Here is a 16,376-nt window from a genome sequence, read left to right as displayed (position 1 = left end):
CAGACAGCCTATGGCACCGCCTCGGTTATGGTGGCATTATCATGGAAGATGGCAGAATTGCAGCCTTAGAACTCTAATCTTCTCTGCGGAAGGTCCCTTCTCTTGGGGATACGCAGCTATTATCTGTTCAGTCCTTACTGGTTCTACAGAGTCCCTACGCTACGAACAATCTAGGACAGAGACCTCGCGCGGAGGCAGCGAATCATTACACATTGATGGCGGACAAACCCCTAGAACGGATACGGTTTGAGCATTCTGGTGAGTCCGCCATAGATCGGGGTTGTGATGGCAGCTGAGAGATGAGCGATCATTCCACGTGGAAGATAGAAGATGACACCATAGAGCTGTCACTGATCTCTGCAGTCCGTGTGTTTGTGATGACAGCTGTATACGATCATTGCTCAGGTTTATGATAACAGTATTATAAAGCGCATGCTAATTGCTGCAGTCCGATGTCTACAGAGGCTGTATTTACCTGATCGCAGTTTTCCATCCGGAAGCGGCACTGCGCAGAGATGACGGAGATTCTGCCAAGCTTCAGCGGCCATCGGGGAGAAGACGAAGCTCCGCGCTCTTTTCTGTAGCAGGCCAATGCGGTGTCGAGGTCTCTGTCAATCGTTTACAGCAGTTTTTTTTTCCGGTGTAAGAAGAAACCTGGGACAGTGGATTTAGGGGGTGATTCGGAGACTGCTGAACAGGGGGCGGGCACTGACGTTGCGGAACATCAGCCGCCAGTCCCGCGCAGGCTTCACCACGCCTGCACTCGCATGGGGACGCCCAGCGTTTTTCTGGGCGCGCCTAGCGTTTTAGTTGGCACGCCCAGAAAATGCTCGGCCCGTGAATGCCTCGGCGACTGTGGCAGCCGCCGAAGATGTTCGCGCTGCGACCCTGCACATGGGTATATTCGCCGATATGCATGCGCAGAGCCACAACATCAGAATTCGATGCGGGGCCGACTGGTGCTGAATCGGACCCTTAGTTGTCTCGTTTTACGACGCTCTTCTGACCGATGTTAGTAGAGCCGGCAAAACCATCCTCATACTGGGTTATCTCAGGATTAGGGGGGTATTGAGGGGGTGCCTCGCTGGGCTGCTCCACAGTCATTACAAGTGCGTCCGCCGTATAAAATAAGATCCGCTCCATGGTCACGCACCTTCATTACCATGTTCTTTATCTGACTCTAGCACCCGCTCAGACGTGGTTACACAGCGTTCCCTGCCAGCAAGGCCATAAAACCATTTATCACTGTACACTGCAGTTATATTAGTGTACCCAGCCCCATGGCTGCTGATTGTCTGGCTGGAAGCTCTACGCTCAATTGAAAATTAATCTCCGGCTTTTATTGTCCATTTAATCGGGCGCGCTTTGCTCTTTTGTTTCTTTGACAACGGAGCTTGCGGGCTGGTAGTAACCCGTCGGTTTTCCCATGCTGATAGCATTATCAGTAAGGTCTGGTGATCATTACTCAGACCTTTATAAATATGAATCTCTCCTGGACACCCCCCCCCCCCCCCCCTTTTTTTTTTAACTAATAATTCCCTGGGCTCCCATTCATGTGTGCAGAGGGAGGAATCCAGCAGGGCACTCCGCCCCGGACCCCCGGTCACGTTATACATTGCTTTAGCCCAAATACATAATTGGATGTCGGAATTCTCAGGGAACTGGCTGCTGGCCCTGGGGCTTAGACTAGGGACCGTAGCCAAATTATTCTTACAAGCGAAATGAGCCTTTAGTATCTGACTTCTGTGTGTACAGCTAATGGTATCAGCTAATTATGATAGCGTGGAACTCAAATGTCAGCACTTACTGGTCATAAAGAGATTACATATGTAATTGTAGTTAATGTGTGTGAGATAATGGCCTTTAATGAGCCATCCTAGGAGCCAAGGATTAACGCTGATACCAACCTTCTATGTGTAAATTCTACTATAGACCATATTCTCTTGTAAATAGCGGCACTCCGTAGCGGAGGAGTAGGACCCAGTGGGGAGCTGCAGCACAGTTCAAAATTCAAATAGGGGAAGCACAGCGACTGCCACCAACTGCCATTCCAAACTGACTCACTGGTAGTTAGTGTTGCTCGTCAGTTTGAACCCCTGGATCCGCCACTGGTAGGAACGCTTCCTTCCTCATTGAGCGCCTGAGGAACTTCCTGTGACATCATCAGCTTTCAGCGCATCTTTTCTGAGAACCGACCATTGCAGTGGGTGGGGGTTGTGATCGGATCGCGAGCGGGGTCGTACATTCCTGTGACAACCCGCTCACGAGCACCATCGTCCTGGTGTGTACCGGGCATTAGACTTTTTTAAGAATATCAAACAATCAAAACGTTGTCCAATAAGAAAATTGTACATGAAAGCAATTGACTATACACGGTCTGTTCTGTGCCTTGAGTGATTTTGAAAATTGTGATAGAGAGGGACAAAGCGGTGGGGTTTACCGGTGCCGTGTTACCGCCGGATACACTGTAGCAGAGGTTGCGGGACGGCCGCTCGATTTGCAACGTAAACTTTTTTGAAAATTACTTGCACGGGTTGTTTTCAACTTTCACTGTGTCCTCTATACACCTTGAAGCCGGCATCTTAGGGAGATTTTTGCAGACAACAGCATCCTTCACCGACGGGGACGGTCCCCTGCTAACATCTTCTCCTCTCCTCTTATGCTGAATTTAGGCTCTTTCTCCTGCATCTGCAGAGTGTGCTCTGCGGAGCTCTGGCAGGTGACATCATCTCTCTGCGCCCAGCAAGCTCCAATCAGCAGTTTTTCCAATGACCTGGGAGCGAATATTTAGATTGGACTGTTGACACCGCAACGTGCCCCTGGATCTCTTCCTGTGTCCATCCCTACTCACTAGCCGTGATTGGATGCATGGGCTCTCATCCTGGGGTTGACGATTTTACACTGAACCACGAACCGGGCTGACCCAGCAATAACCCTGGTTATTAGGATGGTGTAAAAGGGGTACTAGCTGCAGCAAGCTCTGCGTGTTGGGCTTGCTTCTGTTTTAGAAGCAAAGCATAAAAATAAAAAGCCAGTAACTGCAGATGTAACATGTGCAGAGAGAGTTAGATTTGGTCCGTGGTGTTTAAAATGTAGATTAAATCTAATCTAAAAATCTGTGGGCTACATGCAAAAGCAGCCAGTATTTATCCTGTACAGAAAAAACTATAAATGTATTTGCTCCAATGTATTTGGTGTCTACCAGATACAGTTACTGGAATTTTTTTGCTTTTCTTCCAAACCGCGATTTGTCCTTTTTGGTCCCCGTCTCTATGGTCTTCCTAGTGCAGAGAATGTGGGATCCGTGGACATTATTATAGAACCAGTATCACCTGCAGGTGATCTGTACAATTGATGGTATCTGTACGGTACAATTGATGGTATCTGTACGGTACAATTGATGGTATCTGTATGGTACAATTGATGCCTCCTATAGGCCATTTGCTTTTTTTGACAGGATGTTGCTGCTCTTCCGCCCCCTGCAGTAATGGTTCTACAGTATATTCTGTTCCTGCTGAGTTATGGGACTGTTGTATGACTTCTATACATGTGTCATACGAGATCTGTGATTCTGCTACCTTTTACTGACCTAACGTTCCCTTCAAAACTACAGGGGGACCCATCCGGGTACAGCTGCCAGAGACCCTTACGCTGGAAGACGTGGTGCGCAAGAACCCTTACGTGACCAAAGGAGGCCGCTACAAGCCTCCTGACTGCGAGTCCACCCATAAGACGGCCGTCATCATTCCTCATCGCAACCGGGAGCAGCACCTCAAATATCTCTTGTATTATTTGCACCCGTTCCTGCAGAGGCAGCAGCTGGACTATGGGATCTATATCATACACCAGGTAAGCAGACAGCAGCGGCCTCTGGGACAATCACTGCCCATTCTCCTACACATGCAAACTCAAGGCTCCGCAGTAATACGCTGTCTGACTGCTCATTGGCCACTGATGGAACAGCGGGTGGTCTTGAGTGACCCAATAGCGTCCTGCTAGCATATAGGATATTAGCCACACCCACCGCTAACACCCAGCCATACAGCCTCCATGGTTTAACATGAGCGGTAGAGGAGGCCTAACTGTAAATTCCACTGATTTTACAATATGATGATCGGGTGTATGCACGCTTTATACAGGTTGGTTATCCCTAATCCGGATATCCCCCCGCACCTTTTTTTATACTCCCCTCATCCCCCCGGTGGCCACCACGGCCATCGGATTTGTTTTCAGCGGCATTCCCTGTCCCAAAGATGCATTGCGCAGGTGCGCTGGTTACGTCACCGGTGCACCCGCGCACATGTGCAATACATCCTTGGGACCGGGGATGCTGCTGAACACAAAGCAGATGGTCGCCGTGGATACAGGGGGACCGCCAAGGGAGTATATATTTTTTTTTAATTCCGAAATCTGGAATAATCCCTTATCCAAAGACAGCTATTAGACAGCTTTTCATGATCCCTTCACTAATATTTAGCGACCATCTTAGATCACATGGGATCAACATGTGACAATGCGTGTTATACCCCGAATTCCATGTAGTAGTGATAAGCCCGGTGCTTTCTCTTGGCCTGAGCCCGCTTCCATATAAAGCCGTTGCTGGTACAGCGGAAATATTATCTTCGGTTCCTTATCTGCAGCACATTTTTGTTCTTGCAGCCTTCTGTCTGTGTAACCTCTCCCTGCCTTACAGCAGCATGCCCACAGTCAGCCACGTTATTTCTGCATTGTGTTACTGCTCAGGTAACAGTGGTCCACGCATGACCCGCCCACTGCGTTTCCTACAGGTTTGACCTTATCGCTGCGTTCCCACATTACAAAGCCGCTTCAGAGTGGAGCGCAAGGTGACTTATTGCAGCTCTGGGTACTTATATGTTAGTTGGGCGCCCACTAAGCTATTTGCTTAGTGGGCTATTCTGCATAGGGAAATCGCATCGCATGGGCCATTTTAGTGCCATGTGATGCGATTTTTTTGAATGTAATTTAATCACTGCTCTGTGTGCCCCCAAGGTATCGCATCTGCCGCAAAATCGCATGCGATTTTATAGGGTGTGCGATGCCATTACACTAGGTATACAATAATATGATTGTATGTCCTAAAAATAGCTTTTACCCCCCCCCCCCCCACTATCAACATCGAAGCGTGGCGAGCGGCGGCAGAACGCGTCCTCCAACCTTTTCATACCCCCACTATCCACGTCGACTTGGAGTTGATTATATATAGTGTGGCGAGCGCAGCGAGCCACTGAGCACGAAGCGCAGCGAGCCCCTCTAGGGGACGCGGAGTACATGTAAAGTAATCCGCGGCCCCTCGCGGGGCTCACCACGCTTTGGGTTCAGTGGCTCGCTGCGCTCGCCACACTATATAATATCAACTCCAAGTCGATGTGGATATTGGGGGTATGAAAAGGACCCTCGCGGGGCGCGCTGCGCTCGCCACGCTTTGGGGTGGCGTGAATGGTGGGGGTGGTGCGTAAAAGCTATTTTTAGGACATATAATCATATTATTGTATACCTAATGTAATGGCATCGCACACCCTATAAAATCGCATGCGATTTTGCGGTACGTGCAATGCGATCCCCCAGGGCTAAAAGAGCAGTGAATAAATTACATAGGAAAATCGCATCGCATGCCCCTTAAATGGCTCATGCGATGCAATGCGATTTTCCTAAGTTACCGTACATATGCTAATTGGGCGCCCAACTAACATATAAGTACCTAGCTCTGTGCATGGAGCTGAATACAGATATTTTAGAACATTTAGGGGGGTATACAATCCCAGGCAAATTTTTGGACAGGTGAAAAATCTGCAATTTTTGTCCATATTTTTGGTGAATTCGACTCGCCCTATTCAATCCCCGTGCTGATTTTTCGCCTGGGCCAGCATTGGCAAAAAAAAAACCTCGTAACGGCAAAATTGCCACAAATGCACGTGTTTTGGTGAACTTCTGGTCATCACCCCCCCCCCCACACACACACACACACAAAAAAAATGGACTCTAAAACGGGTGCAACCGCCCATGATTGAGTACTAATTGGCGAATTATTGCCAATTTTTCACCTGCCCAGGAAATGTGTCCTGGTATTGAATATCCCTCTTAAAGTGTTACAAGCAGCTGTTTGACCACACCACCCCTATTCTTTAATCTTTAGGGGTTACTCCAATTAACTTGGCCCGAAACAGTGTACAAAAGTCCTGCAACATTATTGCAACTTGCGGCCCTATCTCAACCCAGATCTGTACTCAGACATATGGGGCAGCAAACAGAAATGCGCAGGTCCAGCTGTACCGAAAGCGCGCCGTGTAGCCAGTACGTCGCTGGTAATCGGTGGCTCTTTAGTATGTGGTAGTGCTTTGGTAAAGACCGGAAGATTGCTGTGCAAATAACTGTATCTGCTGTTATCACGTAACATTTTGTTTCTCTCCAGGCAGGAAATGCCACTTTCAATCGCGCTAAATTGCTGAACGTAGGCTTCAAAGAAGCCATGAAGGACGAGGACTGGAACTGCCTCTTCTATCATGATGTGGACCTCATCCCTGAGGACGATCGCAACTTGTACACTTGCGACAAGTTCCCCAAGCATGCGTCCATCGCCATGGACAAGTTTGGATACAAGTGAGTAGTTCTGTCTATAAGACCGACCGTGTTCTCCCCAGAAATTATTTCCAGCCGGGTTGTATCAAGAAGTAGCCCACAGAATGACAAGCAGCACCCAAAATAAATAATTCCCGCACGAAATGCGAAGCAGCTGACACCCGGCTCTCGCCAATTTGACCTTGTTGCATCATGGGGTTCCTGATAGCGGTCGTAACTCGGTCATGTCAGTCACATGATCTTCACATGGATCGGTCCGTCTGGAATCAGCGTCCACCCTGCGACAAGGTCTTATTGGTGAGAGTGCCTGTTGTCTGGGGACTACGGGTCCATTAGTGCCAGGTGGCAGGGCGTCTCTTGCTGGACGGACCACCCAAAAATGTAAGCCTGGGGAGAACACTGGCCATTCGTATGCCCATTTGGAAGCGGCTCACCTTTGTCCAACTGGGCTTGTTCCGTCATCCTAACCTTGGTTCATAGTGTCATTCTGAGAACTTGAGTTCCGTGATTGATTCCCAGATTGTATGTTTAAGAAAGCGTAGGTGTACAGTAATGTCCCACGTCACTAACATACCAGCTTACTCTTCTCGATGATTAGACATGTTACGACTTCCTCACCTTACAAATTGCCATGGCATAAAGATAACCGTGATTATTCTGGAAGCGTTTACTCCCTGATAATTACTAATGCCGGCTTTCACTATCCTGTGAGCATGGTTTCGTGCTCTGTGATTACATTATAATTGTGCTAATTGCTGTTATCTTACATCTCGCCCGTAGACTGCAGGGATTTCAGAGTGGGTGTGTGTGAGGATGGGGGAACCAGTTTGACAGGACCCGGACCGTGCTATAAGGTGTAGATTGGAAGCTAACACAGCACCTACGTTTTGTTCCTGTGCCTCAAAAAGCAGATAATCTCACGTAGTGTTCATTCTAGCACCCAGTATCTTTGAAAACCCCTGCAGTTCCTCTTCCCTGCCTGGGGTGTCGCTGTCTGCTGTGGTGTTTCTAGCACAGGTCTGGTTTGCCTATTAGTGCTGATATACAGACCACACTGTGCTAGAAGCACTACAGCAACACCCCAGGCAGGGAACAGTAACTGCATGGATTTTTGAAGATGGCAGGTGCTAGAGTGAACACTATCACAGATGTGTAGCGGAGCACTACGACCTCTTACAATTCCGCGATTTGTTTGAGACAGAGAGGGAAGGTTTACCGATGTGTACTCGTACCCCTATCCTTTTATAGACCTATGTCGTGAGACACCTGGCGCTCCGACACGAGCAGCCCAAATTTTGCAGGTGCATTGCTGTTGTGCAAGGGCTTCGCTACACAACAAAGCGATTGCACATTATCAGCAATCAGTTTTTGAGTGGGTGTAGAACTACAACTCTCAGCATGCACTCAGCCAGAAGGCACAACAGGTGACCTTGGCTCAGGCATGTCCAAACTATGGCCCTCCAGCTGTTGTGAAACTACAAGTCCCATCATGCACTGCCACAGTTTTGCAATTAGGGAATGCTAAAACCATGGCAAGGCATGCTGGGACGTGTAGTTTCACAACAGCTGGGGGGGCCACAGTTTGGACATGCCTGCCTTAGCCGGAATGTGATGATTGTATTCTTGTAAAGCTGAAGCACGTTCGATGCCTGAAACTCACACGTGTTCCCTGTTCCAGGCTGCCTTACAAGTCCTACTTTGGGGGAGTCTCCGCTCTCACCCCCGAGCAGTACATGAAGATAAACGGCTTCCCGAATAACTACTGGGGGTGGGGAGGCGAGGACGATGACATTGCAATAAGGTGAGTGCGCTGACAATAACGTGACTAAGCTTTGCACAACACGCTGCTTAAGCAAGATCTGATTTCCACTATGTCATTGCTTAAAGACCCGCTGAGCCTTAAGTACACAGGAACAATGCATTCTTTGTAGGTTACATATCCTTTGCTCAGCCTACAGCCCATTGTCTCTGAGTGCGCAGCCTCCAATTGGTGAGTTTGAGGCAGCATTTCGAATGAGGTTACCAAAGTATATAGAATATATATTAGCCCCAATGTCTCAATTAACGACCGATAGTCATTGTTCCAATATCCAATTAGCGGGGGCCAAAAACACGTTATCCAATTTAAAAGTCCCTGATCCCAGGGTCAGGAATGCAATGTACAATACCTGAAAACGATGGGTATCGGGGCTTACACTGTAGCCCCTAGCAGGCCAATTAGCAGCAGCGAAGCACCCCCCCCCCCCCCACAGTACATATTTATCCCCGCCCCCAGTGGAGCTTACAATGTACACACACTCACACTAGGGTTGATTTTGTTGGGAGCCAGGTAACCTACCAGTATATCTTTGGATTGTGGGAGTAACCGGAGGAAACCCACGCAAGCACAGGGAGACATTGCAAACTCCACACAGGGCCGTGGTGGGACTCCAAGCCATGTCCTAATCATTATACCGTCCGTACTGCCCATGAGTTAACATTAGGTACCTAATAGGTTCTTGTTCCTTTTCCCAGCACGTCCAATCAGGTTTTGACTTTGTGGAGAATGATCGGCATTGGTCATTCAGGTGTTACATTATTTTATGCAAAACCAAGAACAGGTCCCATTTAGCCATAACCGTCCCTTGCCACAAGGCGATCATACGGTAATGAGGCAGTTGGACCGGTGTGTACGAGAGTGTTGGTATAGTGATTTAGGGAAACTGCATGCAATTCATTGAGAAATATATATATATATTTTTTATATGGTGTAAGGGTTTTTTTTTTTTTTTTAACGCTGGATTTCTCTCCTACCCCCAAAGAGTTGCGCTCAGCGGCATGTTGATATCCCGACCCGCAGTCAAATACGGGAAATATAAAATGATAAAGCACGGGCACGACAAAGGAAACGAACAAAACCCAAAACGGTAAGACCAGAGACTAAGCCGCGACAGTCTGTCTTCTATGAGATATTAGCTTTGCCATTTAAAGTGTACCGGCCTCCTTTGCAGAGTGATGTCATTGGTATCGTGATGTCACTGTTGTAGCCCGCATAAGGCTTGGTGGAGGTGACCCCCGTACACATTAAATCACAGTTTTTTGTAACATTTGAATCTGCCGTTAACATTGGAAATCCTGGCATAGACAGCAGACCTATAGACTATTCCTTATTGATCCTGGAATAATATTGATCTCATCGGAGGCGTATCAGTCCTTGGAGAAAGGTAAAGTGGAGAAGATTTGTAAAGCAACCAATCAGTATATGTCATTTAATAGGCTAGACTAGATAAAGGGGGTTATTCTGTTTGATTCACAAGGCTGCAAATTCACAGCCTTGCGAGTCCACCAAACCCCGCCTTGCAAATTATTGGCTGGTGCCACCCATTCCCAAGGGCGACTCACAGTAACATCCATTCGCATGATAACACTGATGAGCAGAGATGGGTACACAGACCCCAATCTTCATATCGTGCCACATATTCTATGACCGTGATGGCTAACTTTGACACACCAGCTTTTGTTGAACTAGCTTAAATGGCGTAGGTGCAGGCGTTGCATCTGATCGGTCACCATAACACCTCCCCCCTCTGTTCTTTCTTGCCTCACGCTGAGAGAGATCACTTTAGTCTAGGGTTACCCTTCCGCAGAGAGAGTTCCAGTTCCCATTAGGTGGCCAGTTCCGAACTTTTAAGCTTAAGTGGCTGCAAATCACCTCAATAAGAGGCCGGGCAGAGCCATTAGACTTCTCCCAGGACACACGTTACATGTAATGTTATATGATGGAGCCCAGCCTGCTGGTTTTACATGACGTTCTCTGTACATGTGGGAAGTGTTCCATCACTGCCTCATTTGCAGAACGTCTCCTGCTTCCTGTAAGAGAGGCATCTTCCAGGCCTGTTTTTTTAGCGTTGGCTCTGAATGCGTACGGTGCCCCTGATCCAGCGCCAAAGTCAATGTTAGTGGCAGATGTCCCGATTAATGATTATAGTCTGTGCAAATACATGGCATTGTTCCTAATTTGCCACAGCACCTCCTGTGTCTATATTTCCTTGTACGCCAAACAACAGAGAACAGACAATGGAGTCGGAATCATATACGTACCGCACTAAGTGCTGCACCATCTGCTAGTTTCTGCCCATTTTTCAGCCAAGTGCACACCATGTCGCCACTTTTGCATTGCGATGAGATCTGCCGGTACAGTATAGGTGTGCCCTGGTACACTGGGCATCTTTAACCCTTTGAGTTCCAACATCTCTGCGAGAAATGTGCAAAATATCCGCTAAAATTGCCAGCATCGCCTACATTTGTTATATAAAGTCAAATAAAATTTGTTGTGTAAAAAAAAAAGATGACTTTTTCTGGATATGGTAACATTACATTGGCCAAATGTGTTACAATGAAAAACAGCATTACATTGTAGCTGGGTGACGTGGGGTGGCTGTAGGCGGATTACATTGGCACGGGGTGGCTGTAGGCAGATTCTGGTGATGTGGGGTGGCTGTAGGCGGATTACATTGGCACAGGGTGGCTGTAGGCAGATTCCAGTGGCTGTAGGTGGATTGCGGTGACGAGGGGTGGCTGTAGGCATATTCTGGTGGTGCGTGATGGCTGTAGGCATATTCTGGTGGTGCGTGATGGCTGTAGGCATATTCTGGTGGTGCGTGATGGCTGTAGGCATATTCCGGTGGTGCGTGGTGGCTGAAGGCGGATTTCTCTGGCACGTGGTGTAGGCTATCTCTGCTAGTTTCCCAGTGACCTTTCCCTGTATGGATTTGCTTCAGTACCGTTGGTCTTTTTCGGAGATTAAAGTTACTGGCTAGAAGTAAATTATTTGGCCACTGGTGTCACGACCTAAAATGTTCGGACCCCCGCCTTACGTGGACCAATCATGGACCATCCGCCTTGTACCTTTGAAGCCATCGGAAAAGCATTCATATAACGTACACGGTCACTGTTTGCACATAGGTGCTGATTCGGACCCGTCCGTTTGGGTCCGAATTCTTCCCCGTTTCCGATGTTCGTGAGCGAACGGCTTCAGCAAGTTTCACACTCGTCAAGCCGTTCATTTCGGAAAGGGCGGGCGGAGGAAACGGCCAACGTTTTATGGGTTTCCCCATAAAAATGGTGGCCGTTCCAACAAAACACAGGCATGGCGAATTAGGTAGATACAGATGGGGCAGGTCCCATCTTTGCAGGGGGTGGCAATGGCGACGCCAGCCGCCATCCACCGCCAGCGCCATCTATAGCGAGAAGGGGACATGCGCACATGAGAGGCGTGCGCATCCCCTTCCAACGGCGCTTCCAGCGGGTCACCGCCGCCCGCTAGGGTTACACTACAAGTTTCTATATCAGCAAGCATTGTCTTGGCTGGTTGCTGTGACTTTAGGCAGCCCTGCCGCAGGTAGTACAAAGAAAGGTGTCCTCCAGCGAGCCTTCCCAGCTCACCCCATGTCATCTGTCACTTTCACCATAGGTAATTGTGACGTTCCATAGTACATACAAGGCTAGGTCAGTGTTTGTACACATGGCCCGGTAACCGCTGTCCTTAGTGTGGCCTGGTTGGGGCAGGATGAGCATTGCTGCTATGTCCAAGCGTGTATGAATAACAGGAAGAACACCGCTTCCTACTTTATAATATTACAGTTAAGGCGGTATCCAAGGGTTCTGTGCAAAGCTGCATGCCAGGTGTACTGATCTCCCTGTATTGCTGTGATATATAATATAATACTGGGTACTTGTGTATTATCACGGCTCCCACAATTTCCATCTTATGGGATCTTATACAATTTAAAATTGTATACCATTGTATATGGCATACGATGAGATGAGATTTTAAATTGTATAAGCACACTAATGGGTGCTTATAATGTTAAATGCACCCCCACGCCACCCCCACTATCAACGCCAACCCGAAGCGTGGCGAGCGGCGGCGGTACGCGTCCTCCGACCTTTTCATACCCCCACTATCCATGCCGGCGTGGAGTTGACTTTATATAGTGTGGCGAGCCACCGAGCCCGAAGCGTGGCGAGCGGACGCGTAATACTTTACATGTATTACGCGTCCCCTCGCGGGGCTCACCACACTATATGAAATCAACTCCATGCTGACATGGATAGTGGGGGTATGAAAAGGTCGGAGGACGCGTACCGCCGCCCCTCGTGGGCTCGCTGCGCTCGCCACGCTTCGGGTTGGCGTTGATAGTGGGGGTGGCGTGGGGGTGCACTTAACATTGTAAGCACCCATTAGGGTGCTTATACAATTAAAAATCTTATAGGGGGGCCAATTGACCTTGAAAGCACCCATTAGTGTGCTTATACAATTTAAAATCTCATCTCATCTCATTGTATGCCATATACAATGGTATACAATTTTAAATTGTATAAGATCGGGTCCCATCGCAGCACATCTCATCTCATTGCATACCATCTTAAGCCTTATGGTATGCAATGAGATGGGAGCCGTGATAGTACACAAGTACCTAATACTGTATTTAGTGTCAGAGGATACTTAATTCGTTTCTATAATAATGACGTCTGCAGATATTAGTAGGATGGGTTCATTGTGTAGCGATCTCCTCTGTTTGCTGCCGGGGCGCAATATCCAGGAGCAACACAAGGGGTGCTAGAGAGCAGGATTCACATCTGTGTGCCGGGGAAGGTGGCTTATCGGTAGAAGTTTTTGTATTTTCTAACTTTGCTCTTATTCTCTTGTTCTAGGTTCAACCTCCTGGCGAAAACGCGTCGAACTTGGCGACAAGACGGCATGAACTCTCTGCGGTATAACCTATTATCACGGGAGCTCCTCCCGCTGTACACAAATATCACAGTAGACATTGGCTCAGAAAAAGGCTTTAAGCCCCTGACGTGAGACCAGACTTCCACCTACCAGCTGTGGCCTATTCACCAGAACGCCCCCGCTCTGTAACGGAAGGAGGCGGGGGCTCACGTCTGGCGGACAATACGTTGTGATGCATCATTCACGTTTTCCCCCTTCTCTCTACCTTTCTCGAGAAATGCGAAACCAAAGATTGGATACAGCGTTCGCCGGTTAGTGGTACAGTGACGTGTAATTGTCTGCTACCCTGATAGAGGTCAGTACATTCGAGGGATAGCCCCTCCCCCACCATCTACCGGGAACGGTCACGGCCTAGTGCAGGAGACGCATGCAAATCGCCGAGGATTATTTCTGTGGTGCTGCGACTTTCTACAGTGTTCAATGTCCATCTAATCAACTTTACACGTTTCCGGAAAGTGCAATTTGTGCTGTTTTTTTGTTTTGTTCCGGATGTTTTCTCTCTCCGGCGCATCGCTCTTTTAATATTGATTGTACCACAACAAGCACGTTTCAGATTGTTTCACCATTTCTGTTTTTTCGGCAAGTCTGCAACATTTTCCCGGGCCAGTTTCCCGGGTGCTGATTGGATGGGAATGGACATGTGACACTCTCTCCCGGTGGACTGACGCTCAGACTTGTTTCCTAGTCAATCACTCGTGATCCCTCCCCCCACATCGGTTTCCTGTATCTTTTAATCTGCGCTCTGTACTTTTTTGTTTTGTTTTATTGATCTTTTCAGGCTTCGCGTTACGGGAACACGACGGAAAGGAATCGACCAGACACTTGAATGCAAAGGAACTTTAAACCAGTATTAACTTTAAATCCAAAGTGCCTTTTTTAATGCCAATATAACGTGTGGGGAATGTGACTTTCTTTATTTTCTCTCTCTCGCTCTTATTTAAGAGGAAGAATAATCAAATTGTGAGCAGTTATGAAAATGACGTGTTGAATGAATTTTCTAGTTTTCAGATGACTTTCTTGTTTTTCCTTGATGAAGTGTGAAAATATTATCAAGCATTTCTGAAATAAATAAATATAGATATATACTTACATGGCGGAGTGGTGGTTCTTCAGCAAACGGACTCTGCTGCGGGACCTGTAAGGATATATGTATTCATGTCGTGTGTGTGTGCGCAAGGCGCTGGTTACTGGGATCCGGCGCACAGCTGAAGCTCACTCAGAGGCGCACAAGTGCTGATTCTCTGATTAACCCCTTCAGTGGTGGGTTTCTCTGGGGCAGGAGTACCTAAATAGGACAGGTTTTTACTGTCCCAGTAAAACTGTCCACTGATGGGGTAGATGAGTCCCAGCGCGCCTGTGAACCTCCCCAGCCCCTCCGCTCCAGCGGTCTTTAGCAGAGCTCGGGGATATTCGGGGCGGCTTGGGAGGACTCGGGCGCCCGAACACCCGAGCGATCCCGAGTTCCCCAAGCCGGCACGGCACAAACATCCCCGAGCCTGCCGCCGTCTCTCCTGAAGTAATGGTCGCGGCAGGTGGAGCCGTACGTGGGAAGGGAGCTGCCTGGTGGGGGGTCGCTGGTGAGGTGATGTGCCAGTGGTGCACACCTGTAGATTTGTGGCATGGCCGGAAATTTTCCGGGACTGCCCGCTGTGGCACCGCAGCGTGGCCCGGAAAATTTCTCAACCCCGTACACACAGTGCTGTTATAATCAGGACACTATTGCAACAGCAATAGTTCAAGCGGTGGTCTTGTGGCGAGAGTTGGGATGGACATCCGAAGCCCACCATTAAATGATGGCTGAGTTTCCATTATCAAATCTTTCGATGTGATGGTAACTGACCATCGCATCAAAAGAATTTGATAGAAAAAAAAGTTAATATGATCTGTGCATACGCAAATATCTTCAGCACAGCCACGCATGCACAGAAGCACTGCAGCATGGCTGGCCAGGAGGTTGGGACCATCAAATCACCATTAAATGTTTGCCATACAATGGCAGCAAACATCGGAATGCCGCCATCAAATGGTAAAAGTACTACCATCAAAAGAATCATCGATGGTTAAGAAACATCTTGATGCGATGTCTACACCTAAACGGGAGTGTTGCGGACGTGTCCTTCTGAGCCGCTGCGTTCTCAGGATCAGGAGGCCGAAGCCTGACTGAGACACTGCAGCTGCTTTAAGGCTGCTGGTGGGGTATAAGGACGGTACAGCGGGCACTAAAAGTGGGTGTCTCGGCCCTTGCATGTTCGGCCACACGCATGTACACTGGGAAAGGGCTTTGAAGGACTCTTGCATAAGGTCAAAGGCGGGAACCCCCCCCCCCTGTAGACTCAGCTGTATGTTCTCCAGAAGTAGGGTGTCCATACAGCTGTCCTATGTGAACCTGAGGCGGCGTCCATCCAGCAGCCAAAGTTCCAGTATGGTGGGTAACTTAGGAGGAGATGTCTGTTGGGAAAGTTTAGTTCTCCTGCTTCCAGGTATCTAATATCGAGGATGTCCTCTCATGTCTGGCCACTTGCTGCCAGGAGCTGGATCCTTTTGTGTGAGCAGTTGCTATGATGGAGAGCAGTAGTCCTGAATACACACACACGTACTCGCTGCGTCGGTAATTGGCTGGAGGTTATCATCCCTGTCTGGTATATATATCTGGGGGCCTGCAGTTGATTGACAGTAATGCCATGATGGAAGTGGGCCCATCCTGATTGTACAGTGCAGATGGAACATTCTTGAAGCTCAGGGTGTAAGAGTTGGTCCAGATGGAGAGTTTGCAAGCTGCCTGTATGCAGTTGGTCAGGTTATTGCACGTTATCCGTTACCTATGGGTAACCTGCACTATTTCATAAATTGATCATATATCTCTGTAGGGTTTTTAATCCCTTTGGATGCAAAGTCATTGTCCAGGAATGGTCAGATGATGTAAAACATCCTTCTCTGACAGACCCCCATTCACTTCACTACAGGCAGTGCAGCGCTGACACCCTGTGGCCGTCTGATCACACTA

At 48.4% G+C, this 16,376-nt stretch overlaps 1 protein-coding gene across 3 annotated transcripts in view; it reads left to right on the top strand.

Moving 5' to 3' along the window:
* The window catches only part of LOC146042155 (beta-1,4-galactosyltransferase 3-like), a 67,917-nt gene extending 53,456 nt beyond the window's left edge, over window positions 1-14,461 (top strand). For 2 of the 3 annotated variants that reach the window (XM_083162073.1, XM_083162074.1), the window contains exons 3-7: window positions 3,614-3,849; window positions 6,431-6,618; window positions 8,276-8,398; window positions 9,399-9,503; window positions 13,294-14,461. In XM_083162073.1, the coding sequence (XP_083018199.1) occupies window positions 3,614-3,849; window positions 6,431-6,618; window positions 8,276-8,398; window positions 9,399-9,503; window positions 13,294-13,444 (803 nt within the window). In that variant the 3' untranslated portion in view covers window positions 13,445-14,461. The remainder of the gene's footprint in view (window positions 1-3,613; window positions 3,850-6,430; window positions 6,619-8,275; window positions 8,399-9,398; window positions 9,504-13,293) is intronic. The other variant, XM_083162075.1, reaches the window with a different exon arrangement.
* Window positions 14,462-16,376: the final 1,915 nt, after the last annotated feature.

This window comes from Crinia signifera, chromosome 19 (genome assembly GCF_055691185.1).
Source record: "Crinia signifera chromosome 19, ASM5569118v1, whole genome shotgun sequence".
Taxonomy (NCBI): domain Eukaryota; kingdom Metazoa; phylum Chordata; class Amphibia; order Anura; family Myobatrachidae; genus Crinia; species Crinia signifera.
This window is presented reverse-complemented; position numbering and strand designations above follow the sequence as displayed.